General features: G+C 35.9%; 3 protein-coding genes across 3 annotated transcripts; 1 reads left to right on the forward strand and 2 right to left on the reverse strand.

The window, feature by feature from the left end:
* The first annotated feature begins 595 nt into the window (after positions 1-595).
* Positions 596-6,952, forward strand: LOC117909857 (probable arabinosyltransferase ARAD1). The gene is made up of 3 exons (XM_034823909.1): positions 596-1,290; positions 3,143-3,396; positions 6,273-6,952. The coding sequence occupies exons 1-3, from the start codon at positions 645-647 to the stop codon at positions 6,822-6,824; spliced, it is 1,452 nt and encodes a 483-aa protein (XP_034679800.1). The 5' UTR covers positions 596-644; the 3' UTR covers positions 6,825-6,952.
* Positions 6,953-7,028: 76 nt separating this feature from the next.
* LOC117909851 (protein DMP7-like) lies at positions 7,029-7,670 on the reverse strand. Its single transcript, XM_034823899.1, has one exon. It carries the CDS (start codon positions 7,668-7,670, stop codon positions 7,029-7,031), a length of 642 nt encoding a protein of 213 aa, XP_034679790.1.
* A 788-nt stretch (positions 7,671-8,458) lies between these two features.
* On the reverse strand, positions 8,459-21,479 carry LOC117909856 (putative 1-phosphatidylinositol-3-phosphate 5-kinase FAB1D). The gene is made up of 13 exons (XM_034823908.1): positions 21,259-21,479; positions 19,675-19,972; positions 19,510-19,543; positions 18,718-19,395; positions 16,862-17,006; positions 16,441-16,782; positions 13,726-14,574; positions 13,170-13,504; positions 12,590-12,716; positions 12,304-12,459; positions 9,757-11,235; positions 9,418-9,684; positions 8,459-9,120 (listed from the first exon to the last, which is right to left on the reverse strand). The coding sequence occupies exons 2-13, from the start codon at positions 19,910-19,912 to the stop codon at positions 8,770-8,772; spliced, it is 5,001 nt and encodes a 1,666-aa protein (XP_034679799.1). The 5' UTR covers positions 19,913-19,972; positions 21,259-21,479; the 3' UTR covers positions 8,459-8,769.
* Positions 21,480-22,414: the final 935 nt, after the last annotated feature.

Here is a 22,414-nt window from a genome sequence, read left to right on the forward strand (position 1 = left end):
TTTCTTTTACATGAATATCGGAGTTGAGGTGTCCCTTTACGAGGATGGTCTTGTATCAATATTCGATAATATTTTAGTGAAATCTTTAGAAAGTTAATTATTTATTTATTAACAAGAAATAAGATAGATGATTTAGGTAATTTATTAGAGAGTGTTTGGTAAATCGATGTAATGATTTAAAATAATTTAATAACTTAATTTAAATTATCATTAAGTAAATTAAGCATATATGGTAAAATAATTTAATATCATAACTTAAAATAAAAATTATTTTAAGTATTAAATTTAGATATCTAGCATTTGCTCTATCTCGAAGCTCTATAGTGAAACAACCCTTTCTCTCACTGTTAATTCCAGTACCACCTAAATCTAATTTAATTATTAATAATTGATTTTAATAATTTTTTGATAATTTGAAATTTAAAAAATAAAACAAGATATTAATTATTTATATGTTTGATCATATAAAACAAGATTTTAACCATATTTTTCATGCTTTGACTACATTCAAAATCATACTCAAATCATATTTTATAATATATATGCTGGTGACAAATTTACTAGTATTAAAACCAACGTAGTTGCCCATTTTTCTTCCAGGGAGTGGAGAATAGGAGTGAGCAGGGAAGAAATTAACTGCAACGATGGCTCTGAAGGCCACCAGCTTCACCTCAACCCTCCACCCATCTCTCTGCTCAGTCTCTTCTCTCTTCCTCTTCACTCTCATCTCCATTCTTTCAGTCTCTCTGTTTTTCCTCTTCACCACTGCTAACCAGTCCAAATCCATTTCATCTCAATCTCTCATCTCCCAGACAACCCCCCAAGCCTCCATCAAAGTCTACGTTGCAGACCTCCCCAGATCCCTCAACTACGGCCTCCTCGACACCTACTGGTCTCTGCAATCCGATTCAAGGCTTGGGAGCGAAGCGGATAGAGAAATTAGAAGGACCCAAATGGGGAAACCTCTCAAATTCCCGCCGTATCCCGAGAATCCACTGATCAAACAGTACAGTGCAGAGTACTGGATAATGGGGGATCTGATGACCCCTGAAAAGTTGAGATATGGGTCTTTTGCGAAGCGGGTTTTTGATGTGAATGAAGCTGATGTTGTCTTTGTGCCTTTTTTTGCTACGATTAGTGCTGAGATACAGTTGGGTGTGGGCAAAGGGGTGTTTAGGAAAAAGGAGGGGAATGAGGATTATGAGAGGCAGAGGCAGGTGATGGAGTTTGTCAGGGGGACCGAGGCTTGGAAGCGATCTGGTGGGCGAGATCATGTGTTTGTTCTTACTGGTAATGGTGATTTGTTTTCGAATTCCTTTTTTGATTTGTTGATTAGTGTTGCTTTTCATCGATTTTCTATGTGGGTCATGAGTTTCTTGTGTTAAATTTGTTCAATTTTAGTGATTGATTTTGTGATGGGTTGCCTATGTTTTTGGCCAAAGTTCTGCAGTTAATACTTCATTCTGTTGTTGTGCGGACGATTTTCCATTTTTTTTTTCTCCTTTAAATTTTCCTTATTTTAGCAAGTGTTTCAGATTGATTTTGAGGTTGATGCATCATATATGTCTATGGGTGTTCTCCTCAAAACATGTATAGTAGATCTCAAGTGAAAAGTTTGGAGATGAATCACTTAGTGGATGGTTATACTGTTCTTTTCATTTTTTAAATGCATGAACGGAAGCTGGATCAGTTTTGGAGAAGATGATAGAGTTGACCAGATTGGTGCCTGGAAGAACAATTATTTGTTCAAATAGGGGAAGCTAATTATGATTATAATTTAGAAGCCCTTTTCCATGTTCACTTACTTCCTATCCATTTTTTGGATTTTAAGATTGGATGTTTCAGATATGTAGAAGATACTAAGAAACTTCTGGGTAAAGATGGGACAAGAAAATAAATCATGTACTGTACTATGATTGGATTGTGGGTGAGAGGACTCCAGTGTTGTTCCCTAGGGTTATCATTTGGGGCTTTTCATTTTTACCCTATTGTTTCTTGTGTTTGAATGGAATTTCTTGACCAAATTCTCCAATGGCGGATGTCTTTATCTTGAGAGAACGCGTTGTTATCAACTAGTTCAATGCACTCAAGTCTATCCAACAAAACATTTTTTCAAACTATTTTGCTTAAGTAGTTCACTCCTTATATGATAAACTCACAATGTGACTCCTCCTCTGATTAGTTTTGAAATTGCTTGTAAAGGCATCCTTTTCTAGTTTAGCTATGACCATGCTTCATAAATTGACTGTCTAGCTGCTTAGAAGAGCAGATAGCTGAGTTTAGAAGCCTAAGTTTTCTCTCTATAGGTGCATGAGGGATTGGCAGAGGATTTGAAGAAAAAGGAGCCATCACATCTTTGATGAGCATTGAAGCTGTTTGATTTTAAGTTATTCCTATCACTTTTTTGGCATGTTCTGTTGAGAAACTTAACTGAATTTCTTTGGGCAATTTCCATGTGTTTGGGATTCTCTTAAATTCCAATGCTTGGTGCCTCGGTAAAAACCGATAAATAGAACTGGTAAATTGTTATTCTTGAATATACATAAATCTTTGAAGGAATCATTTAATTTCACAAATTGCAGTTGTTTCTGTGATTTCTCTTGAATTTTGAAGTGAATGAATTGTTTAATCATCAAACTCTCAAGCAATATCAAGTTGCTTTAAAGCACATCTTATATTTCAAATTTTTATTGGAAGTTGTCTGCAATGGTTGAATCAGTTTCCTTGACTTCAGTTAAAATTCCCTAATATTAATATTAGAAACATATCACTTTTGGTTGAACTTTTCCAACCTTTTTTAGACTTATCTTATTTGTTTATGTCTATAATATGTATATGGCAGTTTTTGATAGAAAAGAACAATCTTCTCCAATGACTCACACTTCAATTCCTCTTTTATCTCTCGGCAATTATGAAAGTCAAGTTGAGAATATTTACAAAACCATGATCTTATTTATTCTACAATGCTCTATTTCATTTGGTGTTACATTTTTTACCAATAAGGTGAAAATATAGTCATGCTCCTTTGTTACTGGCTACCAAAAATGTTAATTAAGAAAAAAAATTAGAAGATGCTTTAGCAGCTTATGATTTAGTTTGTGGATTGTCAGGTAATCTTAAAACTTGAGGCATTCTTTGGCAGACCCTGTTGCAATGTGGCATGTCAAGGCTGAGATTGCTCCAGCTATCCTTCTAGTGGTTGATTTTGGAGGATGGTACAAGCTCGACTCAAAAGCATCCAATAACAGCTTGTCAGAAATGATACAACACACACAAGTTTCGTTGCTTAAAGATGTAATTGTGCCATACACCCATCTACTTCCTAGGCTGCATTTATCAGAAAACCAGATACGTCAGACTCTTCTTTACTTTAAAGGGGCTAAACATAGGCACCGGGTCAGTGCAAAATTTCTATGGAGAATTATTTTAATGTAGTTATCAATTACTTACAGTTTTTCTATTGATTGTAGCATGATCTTTTTGTTTACTTAGATGATTTGCACTCGCTTGATATCAAGATTGTTGGAGTTAGGTTATTGATAGGTACCTATTAAGAAGTGGATTGAGGAGGATCAAATGGAGATCATTTTAAGATCATATATGAAAAATAAAGGATGGTGTGTTTATATAATACAGATTCATATATCTGTGTCAGTGTGTGTGACATGTATGTATGTTTTTTTTATCAGAGTGTGTCTGTGTATGTATGCATGTGTATTGGTGAGAGAAGAAAACTGTAACTTAAGAAAATACAGAAAATAAAATCCTTACAAAATCAAGTAAAGCAGTAAGAGTGAAACTAAAAAATAATAACTTAGAGAGTAAATATATTGCACTAAAAAATTTTGAAGTTAATAGGTAGAACATATTGGAGAAAAGGATGTTGGCTAACTAACAATGTATTTTGCATAACACATCCACTAGATTTTTTTTCCCTTAAAGTAAAGAAACAATCAAAGTTTTAAAATTTTTACCCAAAAAATATATTTTCTTTTGTGTTAAAGTGTGAAAGATTTGAACAACTAATTTGTATTATTTTATTGATTTTGGTGATTCATATAATCTGAGATATGTGTCACACACTTGGGATATCCCAAGCACCTATGAGTCACTTTTACAACTTCAAGTGTGGCTGCTAAGTTAGCCTCACCTTACCAAATGCTAATCAATGTATAGGAGCAAAAATGCATGAAATGGAACACTTGGAAGCTTGAAGAATGCACGTGTATTGCATAATACAAGGGTAAGAGCCTTAATTTGCCTCAGAGCTCTTCCACTCTTTGTTGTGCTTTATGGCTGTGAGGCCTTTCCTATTCATAATAGACACACTTAACACATTCCAAAAAATGGGATCCTGGAGATTTTCTAGAGCCTTCTATACAAGTTCAACTATGTACAAGTCTTTAAACAACTTTGGAGCATTTGATATACCCCTGGCTATATCTAGTTATAAGGCATTCCATACTATTCCACAGTCAACGTTACTCTGAAGCATTCCACATAACTTCAGAAGTTTCTAGAATTCTGTGGTCTTCTCTACTAGAAGTTCCAAGGTGCTGAGCAGATGCCTCTGCAGTTCTATGAGTAATTTAGGATTAGTGTCTAGAACCTTCCTTCTGCAGCATAATATACAAGATGAGGAGTCATTTGCATGTGATGTGAGCATAGGAGTCTTAGATGGGAGATGATTGAAAATAATAGCATAGGATAAGTACCCTTTTACTATCAAAAAAATTGGGAAAAATGTGTTTTTGGTACAAACTTTTGAAAGAAAAAAATGGAAAAGAGGAGCCGCCTCTAAAAAAAAAAATCAAAATTTGATATATTCCAAAGTCAAAGGTAGTACCTACATTATTAAAGGATAATACCTCAGTACCACCTTTAATCTAAAAGTGCATAAAACAACAAATATTTTGGGATCATATGATATAGTTTGAAATATGAAAAGATTCCCATTTTACATACATTTTCAATTGAGCACATGAAAATGTACTTTTCCCAAAAGGATTTATGATCATTAACCAGGAGCTTAACTGCTATGCTTGCTCTGTAAGATTTCTTTAACATACAACCTCCACAGTATGCTCTTGAGGCTGACCCAAATTGTAAGGCTCAAAAGATGTAGTGTGGGGTGGGGATGTCAGAGGTTCCAAGTTTGATAAGTTTATGTAAATAGGACATGGGCAAAAGTTTTGAGATCAATATGCATGAAAGGAAGGCCTTTATAACAAAGGGAGAGGTTCAATATCAAGTTTTCTTTATTTGCTTATCACACATACTGATGAGGATGAATCTTCAAAATATATATCAAGAAAGGGAATTAGTATTAGTTGTAATTAAAGAAGGATTAATATTACTTAGACTTAAATTAGGATTAATATTTGTTGGAGTCTAATTAGGATTAGCTAATTGAGTTATAATATAATTAGAATTTGAGTCATGATAGGTTATTAGAGTCCTAGTAGACTTTGAATGTTATAATTAGAATTAGAATCATAATAGGTCATTAGAATCCTAGTAGACTTTGAATTTCTTAAAGAAGCCTATAAATAGGCTAATCAATGTAAATCAAAGAGATGAATTGATGAATAATATTATATTTTCTTCATTGCAAGGTTGCAACCCTCAATGGTGAGACTCCATTGATTTTCTTCTAGGTGAGACTCCTAGAAGGCCTTAGTGAGACTTTAAGGTTTTTTCATCTTTTCTTCATTGTTTCTTCTTTCTCTCTATTTCTTATTTTATAATTTTCTCTACCATAAAATTTATTCTTTATTCCTCTCCTTACACCCTAAAAATAAAACCCTAGCCCACCTACCCTTGAGTGTAGGCAACCATCCTAGGGTTGTCTTACATCACATACATACAAAGGAGGATCTTGAGTATGCAGTTCCCACCATATTTGATGGATTCCAAACTATGATTTGGATAATGAAAAGATTATGGAACCAGGACATGGACAAAATTTTTGTTTCAACTAATTTTTCAAATATTCAAAAAACCTTGGATTTGGCACCTATTGAAATATTGGAATCCAAAAGGGATATGTAAAAGAGGACAGTCTCTGACATTTTATCTGCTGCTATTTTGACACCCCTTATTTTGAGAAGTCAAGATTTTCCTTTTGTCATTTTTATGATGTAATGAAAGATAACCATCTTATTCCAAAGTACCCTTTCTTTTGCTGTGTTGAAAATCCATGTGCAAATTACCTTTTATTTTTGTGAATGATGCTCATAAGTTGTAACACCATTAAAATTTTCTATTAACAGGGAGGCCTGGTACGTGAAAAATTATGGGACTTGTTGGTAAATGAGCAAGGTGTTATTATGGAAGAAGGCTTTCCTAATGCCACTGGTAGGGAGCAATCAATAAAAGGGATGAGAACATCAGAGTTCTGCTTGCACCCTGCTGGGGACACCCCTACTTCCTGCCGACTTTTTGATGCGATCCAAAGCCTCTGTATACCTGTCATTGTCAGTGATAACATCGAACTCCCATTTGAAGGGATGGTGGATTATTCAGAATTTTCAGTGTTTGTGGCAGTTAGAGACTCTTTGCTGCCAAACTGGCTTGTGAGTCATCTTAGAAGCTTTTCTAAAGGGCAGAGGGACAGATTTCGTCAAAATATGGCACGGGTTCAGCCCATTTTCCAGTATGATAATGGGCACCCAGCTGGTATTGGACCTATCCCTCCTGATGGTGCAGTGAATCACATATGGAAGAAGGTTCACCAGAAGCTGCCCATGATTAAGGAAGCTATTATTCGAGAGAAGAGAAAACCACCAGGTGCATCAGTTCCACTTCGATGCCTTTGTACTTGAATCATGTCTTCATTTTTTTCTAGTATGGTAGCTGATAAGTGGTTCATTTATCTGGTTATTTATCAGAACATGACATATTGTTTTTTGTTTCAGCATAATGTAGTAATAATATGGTATATTTTCTCCTTTGCAAACCTTATTCAACTGAACATTGTACAGAGGAAACTAGCAGGGCTTCCTGTTTTCTTTAACACAAAACCTCTCTCAAATTCTGGTGTACAAAGCATCCTTCTGCAACAAGAAGGGATACCCAATTCCCCTTCTCTTAGAAGGAAACACCACAAACAACACACTTATAACAAACCCAACAACCAAAGGAACAGAGTTGGTCACTTTTCTGGACATTTCCAGATGATAACACTCCAAAACATCATTGTGTGAGCCTGCAAAAGTAAGAAAAGCAATCAATGAAAGCAATGCGTGGAAGAGATCAATCCATCTCAACCTATACTCAGATGGCGCGCAAGGCTTCCTCCGGCCTCCATTGAAAGTCCATATCCCATTGCGTGTGGCTACGCCATAGTACAACCTTCCCCTTGCAGTTCTGAAGCTATCAGTGAACAAAAAGAAGATGCAAGAGGCTGCAGAGATGGCCAAGAAGAAACCCATCAGCCAGCGGTTGAGCGTGTGGCATTTGCCGTCATTTGTGAGGAGGGGAGCAAATATGGTGAAGGCAAGGATGGTGGCGGTAGGCAAGAGGACATTGAGCCTAGCAGTGCCACTGAGGATAGCATTGAGGACGTATATGAAATGGGATTCATCAGTGCCATCGTCTCCCAGGCAGTAGTAGCTGCCGTTGTCAGGTAGATAACTCTCTATCAGATCTTGTTGGAGGGAGTTATCCATCCCCAGCTAGCGATGGGGGTGGAGGAGGAATGTTATCATAGCTTATATTATATCACGAGCAGGCAACATGAGATTCTTTGTTGAAAGGAAGGGAACAAGTAATGCTCTTCCCCTTTTCCTTCTATTCCAAAGGGAAACTTTCCTTGCACCTGCATTTGCTTTTGGTTTCAGAAATGAGGTTGCCTATGTTCACATTCCAGGAGGATCATGGCATGCAATCAAGACAGCTCTCATCATGTTAAAAGGTAGAATGTTTAAATTCCAATTCAAACAAAGTGCCCAAAGGATAATAGGGATAAAGGCATGTTCGGCAATGTTCTGGAAAACAGTTTTCGAGCTAAAAACAGGTTTCAATTATTTTCAACTGTTTAAGAAACTGAAATATAAAAAACCATATCCCTGTACTTTATGTACAATTCAAAACTACTAAAAATGTTTTTCATGTTTTCAATTATTTATCAAAACACTTTATAAAGCCACTTAAAAACAGCAATTTCACACAATTTTTAAAACATTGTTTTTAGTTAAAAAAATTTATCAACTGCATCTTTTTAATTAGAAACCTGTTTTTTATTTTAGAGAGCAGAAAATCAAACATGTCGTAACAAGTATGATAGAAGTTGAGGAAGGTGATATTGTAATGTCAGGTTCAAGCCCTTCAGTAGATGTTTCAAGCCATGGTCTTCCTGAAGTTGCATGATTCCTTCAGACAATCTCAGTACCAAGAGAACGAGCAAAACCGAATCCTAAGGTTAAAACAAATATCCCGGCAACATTCCAACCCAGAATTGATGAACATGACCATATAAATGCAAATTTCATTGATCAAAATAATCACAGCTGTCCTTCACCATTGTGGGCTTTCTACATTTGATAAGCTTTACAAAAATTATATTATGTATGACTCAACCTGGACATGATATATGACCTATTGAAAAGAAACTATCCCCAGGAATTCGCTAAAAACCGCAGAATAACAGGGCTATATATAAACTATGATGACCAGCTATGTACAGTATTTGTAAACTAACTCGAAAAAAAATGAATAAACGCTGGGAAAGGACAAAAGAAAAACACTGAATAGTTGAATGAACAAGACTCAAGCTGAAAAACCATTTTGCTCCCCCTGCTTCTGGGCTTTCAATTGAGAAGAAGACTCGTCCTCTCTGATGCCACAAAGTTCACAAGGATTGGTAGACCTTTGCGAGCACCAGTGATCTGGGACACTAAAAAAGTATGTAGACATGAACTTCCTGAATCTCTTTTTGTACTCTTTTGGAGAGATGACGGTTGGCAAAACATTCTTAGGGACAACAAGGGAAGACTTGACCCATGTCTCAAGTTGCTTGTCCCATGTGTACTGCCTGAGATAATCAATAATGCCACAAACAAGCTCATGCCGCTGAGTATCCACTCCCACCAGTAGAGAATAATCCATGACATTAATTGACTGCAAGTTTAATCAAAACACAGAACTGTCAGAAGCTAATCCAGTGACGTATTATTGATTTGGACATTATAAGCCATTGGTGATGATTGGAGTTCAGGGTAAATCTGGAAACGTGAGCTGCCACTCTACTATTGCTTCTAAAAATTCAGAAAATTCAACACATGGGATATCTAACAGTAAACTGTGGTGATTGAACCATATGCGATAAAATCTATATGCACTTAATTAACAGTTCAGGCATGTTTTAGGACTTCTCTTGCCACAATTATTAATAGAAACTGTCAGCAGAAAACTCACATTGAGGAAAGTTGTGTCATTCCAAACTGCCCGCTGCAAGACACGCTTCGCTTTCCTATTAACGTACACAGGAGAGGTGTTCATGTCATTAACAAAGTTCTGGTCCAAGAGAACATCTTCTGGACCATCAGCAGCTGAATTGTATCGAGCATGTAAAGCACCTTTGAGATCATACTGGCGAGTAATGCTTCTACAGAAAGTAAGATTCTCCATCACCATCAGATCATGTCTCATCTCTTTCCCACTCTTTGTCTGTCTAATAATTACCTGCAAAGTAGTTCAAATGCTAAGAAAAATGGAAGTATAGTCATTAAATGTAAGAAAGGTATAACAACAAACCTGATAAATCCCAAGAATTTTGGCAAGGCAAGTTTGGCTCCCCGATGTGAAGGAGTGATTCATGTAAGCAAAATAATCAGGAGCAAACTTCATAAAGGATTCGAATTCTGTCTTCTTAATTTCCTTTATGATAAACCTGTCATCCAGTGTTTTAGCAAAGAAAGATTTACTTTTCCCACCTTTGGCATCCCAGTTCCTACATCGGCTGAGGGAGGCAATGTAATCAAGCTCAGATGGACAGCACTGATCTCGAAGATTGCGGAACTGGTTGGCATATAAACAAACCACTGAATATTTACCCTTTCCAGGTGATTTTGCAACTCCAAGAGAGACCTCAGGATGAATAGCACCATAAGAAACCAGAGAATCCAACAAATTAAATCCATCAAAACTGGAGAAGAGAGACTCCTCGGAAGAAACACTTCCATCTGAATCCACAGAACCATTTGAATGCCAATGAGATGAAGGCATTGACGTAATTCGATTCAGGCTGTGTGAATTTTCCAATGCTCGAAAGGCCAATCCTCTCTCTCTCCTACTACCCTCATCAAAATCTTCTGCTGGTACAGGTACATCCTTCAACAAGGCCAGGGCACAAGAGATTATGCTTGAAAGTTCACCCTCATAGTCTGAGACAATATAATCATCAGTACCAAGAGGGATATGCAGCCTTGAGCCCTCCTCAATGATCAGTTGATAAGCTGAGGGTAAATATTCTGGTGTGTAGCTACTAATAGATTCAAATTTGGGCAAGTAACCTCCCTGGAGATCCTTCATGCAATCCCTCCTAATTTCTGGAAATGGAGACCAGATCCATCCTTTTGCCTTCTCCAAGTTGCATGCCAATGGATGAGATGAACCCCTTTGAGATGCATCTAGACCACCAAAAGAATCATTGTGTCCAAGTCCTCCGGTAATAGGAATGATTCTAACAGCTTCTAAATGATCCAAGGATGGAAGTGTCTCTCCTTTGCAACTTTCATCACCAGAATGAACATGGTCAGAGAAAACAGGTCTCTCTGAGACTGATCCATATGTGTGTAAATTCCCCAAAGTTGACCCCTCAGTATCCACAGCCACAGTTGATGAATTGAATGGATCAGCTTGTTCTCTAGACATTTCAACAGGACCCTCAACAGGGATTTCCCTGATTGACAACTCATTTCCCTGATCTCTTGTCTCCAACTTTGTTTTCACATTGCCATTATTATAGAAACCTTTATCGCCAGTATCCAAAATATTTTCTGCCCGCAGGATTCCATTACCAGCAATGCCATCCTTCTTCAGAAGCCCTTGAATTGCTTTATGAGTGGCACTAGTGCCAACCACTGAAGAATCAGGCGAGAGTAGTGTATGCAAACGCCGATCCCATAAGCATGATTCAAGTTGAAGCTCCCAGAGTAATCTGTTCAAGCTGAGAAGTTTATAAATGGCCTGCTCTGGCTTCCCATTCCTAACAATAGCTTTTTGAATGTTGACCTGAAATTCCACCAATCAGAGAGAAAAAGAAAAGAAAAAAACAAAAGGAAATCAAACTTTAGCTCATGGTTGATGGAATTGTACGTGGCAAACCTTGTCTCCTTGAAGTTAGAAGATGAGGGCATGAGCAAAAGTGCAAAAATGAAACATGGAAGGGGAGCTCCATGTTAAGATGTGTGGAGCCTAATTATTATCCTAACGGTGATTGCCCTTGCATAGATTGACCCTAGGCAAAGACAGCACACGGATCAACCTTTGCGGTAAGGTCAACGTGGGGGTTGAAGAGGGCAACTGCCCAAGGACAGAATTCTGTATGTAAAGGGTATTTTAAGTTGGGATATTTTGGAGATTTTACATATGTAATTTGATTACCCTAATTATGTCATCTTTAGGGTAGTCGACTGGTTAGATCAATGTATTAAGAGAGATAGAGAAAGGTAGAGAGAAAACCTAGAGGGTGCGAGGCGTTTTGTGATTATTTTGCAATCTCCATTTGATCATAGTTAAAATCTATAGCGGCTACAAATGGACGTAACCCTCACATTGAGAGTGAACCACTATAAATCCCATGTGTTCTTGTGCTTTAATTTTTTGCATTAGTTTATTCTTGTTTTTTAAAATAGGATTAGGGTGTTTTAATCCTAACACTCCAGAGCCAACAGTATATTTTTGCTTAAAGTTGAGGACATGACATTAAACCCCCAGAGTAGTGCAAGAATTTACATGATATCATATCACATAATGATAAGAACCTAACTTTTCCCTCGTATTAGAAAATGAGTGCCAATTTGATAATGCAGAAATAGCTAATAATATATTAATTTCAAACCATGGCTACATACACCAATCTTAACAGTAATGACAATAACATGCATGCATGCACAATTAAATACATGGAAAAACATCCACCCATGTGGCAAATAATATCTTTCCACAGAAAACAGACAAAATTAGGTAGAGAGAAATTTATAGGAGACAACTGCATTCACAAGAGTGATGGATCTCTGCCACAATGATTCTAAAAGTCATAAGATATCAAAAACAACTACAAGGAAAAAAAAAACTAACCTCAAATTCATATCTCTCCTGGCTTAACATCTCTTCAACATCAGAAAATTCTTTCAATGAGCCACCAAGATTCAGAGTAGAGCCTGCAAACCGAGATGCTATCTTCTTCAAAGCGTTAGCAACCTCTGTGAACAGTGATATCGCTTTCATGTAGACCTTAATAAAAGGAGAAAAATATTACTTCTAATTGAAATGAAGAAATAAAAGAGCAGCTAAGAATTTAACATTCAACATTGGACAAAAGTATATAACCATGTGGTGCAGGCAAATTAAAAAGGCAACATACATTCTCCATTTCCTTCTTGAGAGATTCTTGTCTAATTGAATTACTGAATTCCAGCTTATGAGGAGGTACAGCTACAGCATAAGTTGAGACAGGAGAATATCTGAGCACTGCAACCATGGGACCTAACCTGGACAATGCATGAAGATACCATGGATCATTAGGATGTACAAAACCTTAAGGATGTCGTTTGCAGGTTACGATAACAATAGGAAGGAAGAGCAAGTGCCAAAAGTGTTCATTTGTTTGCAACAGTTCTCTCAAGTTGAATTACTTGGTGCACTCAAGCAGCAGGTTCAAAAGGGTGAAATGGCACTCAACCTGGGACATGTTTCCCCAAGCCCAACACTTTTTGACCCTGTCTCCCCCTCTTCCTTTCTTTTAAAAAATTCAATAAAATCGGATTGGATTTGTTTTTAATCCATTTCAATGCCAATAACATGATTTTTAACCAATCCAGAAAATATTTCCTCTTGTAGAACGTGGAAACCCAGCCCAATTCTGGAATTAATATCCCTTTCATCATAATGGGCAAAAGAGTAATACTAAATGACAACTAGCATATTTACACTACAAATCATACCCAAAAAAGTAGAGGAAGTCCCTGTGAAAAAAATGCCCACAGCTTGATACCCTACTGGGTGAAGACAGCTGTGAAAAACTGAGCTCCAAAAACTTTCCGAAGGACAACCCACGAGCAGCAGTGGATATCAACACTCTTTTTGTACATTGTGTGATTCCATTTTCAGGTTTACATTTACCGCAGCGACTCCACATCCAAAGTTTTCCTTCTGCTTCCCCAGGCAAACATGACTTGGTGGGAAGTTGTTTAACTTGTATGGTAAGCTGCTTATTGCAATGTGCATAGTAGTAAAAATGAGCTTCTGGCAGTTCACCACATGTGGGGCATTGATGCTTCTGCATAGTGCAGCAGTTTCTATCAGTGCAAACTTCAAGTTAATGCAAAGAAACTAGAAAACAAATCACACCATGCCATGTCATAGAGCTGAGTGTTATTTAAGTCATCACACTGAAACTAGAAAAATGAAATGACTCAAGCAACCTTCAGTAATCTTGACAGGCCCAAGTGACAGAATAATAATAACTTAAAACATCCTAATAAATGGAGACTCAGAAACCTGATTGAGTAAATTATCTTGCAAAAATTTCCCAAGGGGAACATCGAAGTTCCTGTAGAACTTGATATGAGAAAAATGGCTTTGCTCACAAATCCTCCCTTTTGATGCATTCCGACTAGACATCAGAACCAAAATGCTCTGGGAGTCCAAAACTGTGCTAATGTCATCCTTACTTTGCATTTGGTCTTCATTTTTGCCACCAGATTTTACGTCATTCAAAGGAACATCAGAGCAAGCCAAGGGTGACAGTGGTCTTTCGCTATCATGTGACTTCTCTTCATCAGAACCACTTTTTGCTTCAATATCACAATTTTCAAATGCCTCTGGAGATTTCAAAACTGGAACTGACGTCATGATCTTATTGTGGTGTTCCTTTCCATTTAAGCCAAAGTATGAAGATAGCGAGTGATAAGGAGTTGAGGATACAATAGGGAAATTGTCCCCTATAACTTTCTTTATGGAGGCTGAAAGAGACGATAACCCCGAAAGAACAACTGGGTTATATGGCTCATAAGATAATGAAGAATCACCTTCTAATTCCAAATTTAGGGTGGACACTCCTTCAAGGAATCCATTTGAAACAGGAACATCACTCAAGCATAATGCATCATCTTTGGCAATAGGCTCCTCAAGACAAGAGGCGCTTGAATTACCAGAGCCAACAACAGGGAATCGTGTATTAGTTGGCGCTAGATTTGCTAACCCATCAAAAGGAATAGTAGAGATCATTGCTTTTTGATCAACAAGGAAAGAAGTCTCTAAAACTAAATGATATGCCATAACAACTGCACACTGCATAACACATTTAACCCTCTTCAATTCCTCACTGTGAGTTCCTTTCAGTAAAATCTGCAACATCAAGATTATATGAATTATTAATCAAATAAATAAAGGGAACACTTCACAAGGAGCAGCTGCCATGAAAACTTGTGGCAAAAAATAAAAAATAAAAGAATTATAATACACACATATAAGAAAACTCTATATACCACCCAATACCAGTGTGGTCCTACAGACCCAATATACACAAAGAAGAAGGATTGTGTCATGCAGATATCTGAAATATCATAAGACCAAAGGAAAACCATCTCATAAAGTGCCAAAAAGGAAAACAGGAAGTTATAGATTAAATGGCCAGGGAAACGCAAAGGAACAGTAAGGCATGGTCAAAGTGAATGAGAAATTGCATCACAGGAGCATACAAAATAAAAAGTATGAGGAACAAACTGATTCCTTTTTTCGTTGCATCAGAAGGGTCACCATTGAAGCCCTGTGCCTCTACAACAATTAAGTTAAAGCATCATAGAGACAGCCTCTCATGGCCTAGAACAAAGCTTTCCCCCAGGCTTTGAAAATGAACAGGTTTTGTGCCTGTGCCCATACAGCCAGACATGATACTTCTCCTATTTTGTAGCTCCTGGTTTCCAAGGTATTAGCTAATATCATTTGAGCAACATTGTCAAGGACTGGGAGGCTACTTGCCAGAGAAACAAGAGTAAAGAGCAGACTAGTGCTAAATAAACTTCTCCATCTGTGCTGTTTCTCAAGCTCAATTTTGATGAGCATTCTCTAGAGAACCCAGGCCAATTGGCTGTTGGCATATGAGCTTATTCTAAACCTGGTGTTTTGGGCTTGCCATAAAGGCAAAGAGCCTGGGGCACCTTCTTCCTTGTGGATCTCTAATATTTTTGTGAAAGGAGATTCTTCAAGTATTATTCTTTTTTTCTCTTTCTAATGGGACTATGGGGGAATCCTAAAGCACCTTCGATCATGATAATATGAGAATCCAGAATCTTGAGAGGAATTCTATAATATCCTTTCATTAGGACAAGTCGCTTGAAATACTAAGAAGGGAGCTCAGTTTAGTGAGATTTTTCTTGAAACCCTATCTGACAGTTTTGCAGGTTTAAATGATTTGAACTTTTTTTCTTTTTTTTTTCAGTTTTGCATTCTATTCCTTTTCTTCTTCTTTTCTCTTTTTAAGGGGAGGATTCCTCATCTTACCTTTTTCTTGTATATAATGTTCACATTAATTGTCATAAATTAGCCAATAGTGTTTTTCCAAACCGGTTTTACTATGTGCTATCCAATTTGCAAGTACTTATGCAAGTGACTGTTTATTTTCCAGGTGATCTATCACAGAATGTACCAATTTTAAAGGGACAGTCCAATTTGGTATATTTTGTTGGCAGTAGGCACTCTTACCGTACAATTTAGCATTTTGATCATACTTATGGTACAATTTAACATTTTGATGGAGGTAGGCTTTCCACAATGGAGATGGAAGAAATCCTAATATGGCAAGAATAGAACAACTATACATTTAAAGGAGGAAAAAGGGAATGGGAAGAAGAAGAGGAGGAGAAAAGAGTACCCGCAAGACACTAGTGGAAGCTTTTACCCCATACTTCGAGACCTATGTATATGACTTGGTAGAAATATAATACATCAATTAAAGATCATTAAAGGTTACCACTAAATGCTGGAAAAAAAAATTATAAGTAAAACATCAAATGGAGCTATTCATTGTAGGAAGAGGCCTTTTGTTTGGAGTATGTCCTTGAAAGAGAAATTTATGACGTTTTACAACTGTTCAAGCACAAAATCCAGCATTCAAGTGCAACATTGCTGTGTAGGACAGCCCACAATGAACCTTGTAAATTAAAACTTCTAGAATATCATGAAATAAGACTAACATGAAAAGAGGATACTCACCGTACAACCTTGCCGTGTAGGACAGCCCTCAATGAACATCAAGGTCTTACTTGGCTTTTTTCCACCTTCACCCACACTAGCATGTTCCTCCACAAATTTTTCAAAATGAAAGGAATCACAATGTTTCAGCTTTTGGCTCATTAAAGTTCCAGGGGACATTATTGGTGAACCAGTACAGCGAGCAACTCGTTCCAAGCGATGGAGCTTCATATCAAAGACTAGTGTCACTCCTTTTTCAAGAAAAGTCTCTTGCACATCACGAGAAACAGTTTTCTCCACTAAAACTACATTCGGGCGACACACATCTATCATCTCACGAACAGAATTCAGATTACCCTTCTCCTGTTCATTATCAAATGATCAGAAAATATATTTTCATATGTCCCAGAGATCAATAACAAACACATGCCAACCATTTTACCTGATCCATTGAATTAAATGATGATAACCCACTTGAAGAATGACCAAGCATGCCCTGAATCAACAATAGTCGAGGGTTCTTGTACCTTGTCTGCATGTGCTTATGAGCAGCATGCTTTTTAAAGACCAGTCCTTTAATTACTTGACTGCAAAACCAAACATCAATTTCAGGTTTTCCCACATTTCCCAGCTAACATTTACATGATGCTTTTATTTTAAGATCCGTTATATTTTTTTTACACTAAATAAAAAAAAATGTGAAAAATAAGATATCAGGGTTTAACAGTTTTCACAGTGTGTTACTTTAAATAAGAAGGAGAAAAATGAGAGAAAATAAGGCTTGAAAACCATCTTTTGTTTGAAATTGAAGAAAGCACATGAAAAGAAAGGAAAATAAAGGCCCCATTTAAGCACTACATTAAGATACATGCACACTATTTTGGCTAAGCACCAAGATGGTAATTCCCACTATATCATCCTAGTTCTTCTGTCCTCCTTAAAAGAGCCTACAGAAGAAAAAAGATGGTATCTAAGGTGTTGTTTGGTAACCAAATGATCTGGTGAAAAATGAAAAGAATTAAGAGGATCTCAATAATTGACCTTGTTCAATAACAGAAACCAGATACCACATAAAATAAAGTCCACTTAAAAGCCAGTTATCCATTGTGTCATAGAGACTGTACCAAACATTTAAAACAAAACATGGTTTTAAAATTTTATCATTTAAACTCCATTTTAACCCTCTTCTCTAAAACAGATTTCTTTTACAATGAAGTTTATTAGCAACCAATCTGCAATTCTGTTATCTACCTTTTTTTTTTTTTTTTGGTTGTGAAAAATACATCTACGTATTATGAAAATGAATTTTCCTGATTATAACTCCAGAGATAAAAATGTTGATTCCCCATTTGGTTAGTGAAAAAGAGTTTTTTCCAATCATGTTTTTTCAAACTAATAAACCACAAGGAAAGTCTGCATCTAAACAAAATTTCACTTATATTTTGCATATGCATATTTCTTAACTTGATTTTTGAATTTTAAAAAAGCAGTTTAACTCTTTTATGACATTTTCAATAACCCAAGAAAGTAATATTCCTCAACATCATATACCCAACACTTTATTTATTTATTTGGGTGGGGTGGTGGTGTTGGGGGGGGACAAATTTATGAGTAAACAGTTTTCTTTTCTTTTTTTTCTAAACCTTATTTTAATTGAGTTCATCACTTAAATTCTGAATGGTAACAATAGGTTTCCACTTCTACAAAATTCAACACATAAATATTCATTATTTGATTTGCCATTTTATCAAACACCCTCTAAGTAACTCCTTTATCATCAACTTATTTCCTTTCTTCTCTACTCCTTAAACAGAGTTTACATGCCGGTAACACATTTTATACCAATGAATTTTCTAAAGAAAAATGACTTCATGAAAATGCACAATCAAAATTCTTCTAGTGATAAACATCATTAATGTTGAAGAAAACCACCTGCCTCCTTATTAACATTAGATAGCCCTAAATCCAAGAAAAATTGAGCATGTTTAGTCCTATTCTCTGAAAAAAATTTCTCGAAATAGGTTTTCTATAACAAAATACTAAACATCAACTTATTGTCCTCTATGTGTTTTCTCCATGTTCTCTTGTATTCTAAGAAAACTAATTGACTTATTGTAGCATGAAAGAAACCTTCCCAGTATTTTCCAAACATGAGTTTTAAAAAAATGCCACTAGTAATTGAACTGTTTTCCATTTTATGTTGTCCAAGAACAATTTTCGGACAGGAAGCAAACAAGGTATTTTCTTTTTTAGAGTGAGGGTGAAAGAGGAACAAGAATATCAGTTTGAGAACATTACCTTTGGTTGCGAGAACCAGCTGCAATGCATTTCACCTTCACATAGCCATCCGGATCCATTGCTTTACCCTCAATGGCATCAGGTTTCACAAATGAAGCAGCTTCCCATGATAAAGAAGTAACTATATCCACCCAGCTTTCACCATCTTTCCCTGAAGAGGCAACACCCACAGATTTAAGAAGTTGATTCACGAGAGTCTTGAACTTCCCATTTATAACCTCTTCCATTGCCTTTTGTTTTTCATCCCTAAACTTGTAGCTCCCGCTGCCTTCTTCTCCAAAGCTACACAAGGAACTTGGCTCTCCCCATTTCGTACCATCACCAAACTCATCGTCGTCATCACTATTAGCCATGCTACACTCCATGTCATCCTCTGGTTCCGGGGGTTCCCAAATTATGGCATCCTTCTCATTATCATAAGAAATATCAGTTCCTACTTTGGAGAATCCATTAGTTTTAAAAACACCAGTATCTCTTCCTTCTTGACCATCATTAGTTCCGCTGATTTCCACATCTCTTCCCATGTGTCCATTATTCTTAAGGCTGTTTTCTATTAGTGTGTTGGATCTATCAATTCCATCTGCTTGAGTTGCCATGTTTGAGTTCTGCAAATGTCCATTTAGACTAGAACTAGCATCCTCAGTTCTGCTTTCTGCAGTACTTTCATCTTGATTAACCCTAACAAGAATCAAAAGAAAAGGAAAAAAAAGGGTTAAGCTAGCACTTACAAGAAAAATATTGCACATAACTCAAAATAGCTTTTTTCCCACAAGTGGGGGCTAACAAAAATACCTTCCATATGAATTTATATCAACTGAAAATTCACCTGAAAAGGTGGAAAGGAGAAGAAGGTTATTATGATGATAGTTATATGCATAGCAGAGGACTAATCCATTGATTCTATTCAACCAAAAATTCAAAACACATAAAAGAATAACAAGAAGAGGAGGGATTTACTGCAGCTTGAGACGGTACTATCACTGCTTGTCAATGAAATTGGTGGACTTGATATCCGTGAAGGATAAGAACTCAAATCATCCCATTTTAATGCTTCTTGATGGTGCTTCTGCCCACACAATTTACAAGAACTAATGGGATCTCCATTTAATTTTAGTGAATTCTCATTCTTGTGTTTATCCTTGTCCTCCCTCGAATTTGTCAACTTTGCATCACAAACATGACACATATTACTCATCTGATACCAACAAAACTCCCGCAAAATAGTCTATTCTGAATGAGGTCCGACCGTGATAGCCTGGTTATTTGAGAAGAAAGGAAATTAAAATATAAACCAAACCAAAATCATTCACTTTATTGGAAGTCCTTTTCACATCAAGATCCGCTTGAAGCCAAGAAATCCTCGAAAACAAAACATTTCAAAGGATCATAATTCTCCTTGTTACTATATTATAATTCAAAGGAATCGAGAATCCCAGGATACCTGATCAATAATCCTTTATTTCATCAAAAATCCATTTCCTAGTAAGAATTAATCAAACACTAACACATAAAACACTTCCAAAACTCAGAACAAATAGAAAAAAAATCCTAAAACAAGCAAAATGCTGAATTAATTTGTAGGGAAAGCAAATACTCCTTTTTGATTATACAATAACTCAAAGGATGAACCAAAAAAACCGCAAACAATAATCTTTCTTTCATCCATTTCATAAATAAGAAATCTCACACTGTATAAACACAAGCCCCCAAAGCCTAGACCTTTCAGTAAAAGAGTCTAAAACTTTGCAAAGAAAAATGCACACAGATCATATGATAAAAGGGATAGATATATCCGGACTGCAGCCAAGTATTAAATCAAACACTTGTCATCCAGAGTATAAAACATCAGATTTTAACGAAGACCCATATCTTCTAAACGAACAGATATGAACAGAAACACATGAATCAAACAAAAACAAAAGACCTCTGTTTGGTTGCAGAGAAAAGTGAAAATAAGAAAAGAAAATGAAAATAATTACGTTTTTTTTTTTTCTACTTTTATTCCTGAAGAGTGGAAACCTCGACCCAAATATGCTAAGTTGAATGGAGACTTCTCTTCGGATAAAACCGACCAAGAATAAAGGTTCAGACTTTTCTTTTTTTATCACTTCTCTTTTCTCAAAGTTTCTCAGCAAACCAAACAACAAAATACTCATAGTCTCGAATACCGTCTCTCTTCAAGAAAAAAAAATCCAACAATTCAATCAAAAAGCAAATACAACCGATGAAAATAACCCAAACTTCCCAAGAAATTAAAGGCAGAAATATTGGAAAAAAAATAATTCAAAGAAAATCTTGGGAAATCATCACCTCCAGAAATAAATGGAAAGTGAATAAAGCCCAGTGACCGAAAAATAAGGAATGATTGAATGCAAACACTGCAAGGATTTAAACACACAAAAAAAAAAAAAAGAAAAAAAAAATACCTTTTCAAGCTCTAAGCAAATCAACAAAACCATACACGCAAAACCCCAAAAAAAAAAAAAAATGGAAAGGATTTATTTCAAAAAATAAAATAAAATAAAATAAGGCATAACTTACTAAGGAAGCGAGCAAAGAAACAAGGGTTATGGTGGTGGTGGTGGTGGTGGTGGTGGTGACCCTCAAACCAATCTGAAGCATCTGCAGAAAACCAGTGGTGGGATTTTGATTTCCTCTGTGTAGAAAGCAAGGAATGGAGGAAAGAGTCTGTCGGTGTGGAAAGGAATGAATTTGAGCTGAAGTCATGTACACAACCCCAATTTACTCAGATTGAAGCAAATGAATGAATGAATGAATAGAGGCAGGAGAAGAAGGAAGAAGCAAAGAGGCTTTCAACTGGACCCCACTGTCTTCAATTTTTTTAAATTTTTCTTTGTTTTTTTCTTTTTTTGAATTTTTTGAATTTTTTTTTTTACATTGCTAATATTTTTCAAAGAAAAGATTTTCGGTAGATTTAGCATCCCGATACGCATGGATGATGGATCTACCCCTGTAAGAATGGATATTTGTTAATGGCTTTCTAAACTTTGCACTCCTACCCCTCTTCTTTTCATTATTACGTTATACCCCACTTTTATTTTTATGGAAAGTCAATGGCTCCTATATCATTAATAATAATGTGTTGAATATAAATATACAAATATAAAAATATCTAAACCATATCCAAATATGTTCCCAAAATATATACATTAATAAAAAAAAATTAATTCTTAAATGTAACATTAGTCTTCTTAGGTTATACCCTAAAGGACGGAAGATAAGTGCATGAATGTTAAGATTTTTAAATAATAATTTAAGGAATTTTTAATATTTTTTAATGTTGAAGTTCATTGTATTTGTAATTTAATTCATGACGTATGTTTAATAATATACAGCTTTTAAAAATATTTGAGTCAAGTTTTTAACATGGGATATTATTTTTCTCAAATGAGATAAATAAAGCATATTTTTATTTAATTAAGATTTTTAAAAATATTAAAAAAATAATAAAAGAATCCACTTGAAAAAGGTTTGGGCAATCACATAAAATATGAAAAAAGTTGGTGAAAGTTTGGGATTTTTGAAATTTGGCAATTTAATTTTATAAAATGAAAAAAAATATATATGGGAATTAAGGATACAACTTAGGTAGGTTAGTTTGATTTAATTCGTGTCTGGTCTAATATTTAAATGGGTTCTAACAAACAATTTCAATATCCAAGTTGAGCTTAACTTA

This window comes from Vitis riparia, unplaced genomic scaffold, assembly GCF_004353265.1.
Source record: "Vitis riparia cultivar Riparia Gloire de Montpellier isolate 1030 unplaced genomic scaffold, EGFV_Vit.rip_1.0 scaffold437_pilon_pilon, whole genome shotgun sequence".
Classification (NCBI taxonomy): domain Eukaryota; kingdom Viridiplantae; phylum Streptophyta; class Magnoliopsida; order Vitales; family Vitaceae; genus Vitis; species Vitis riparia.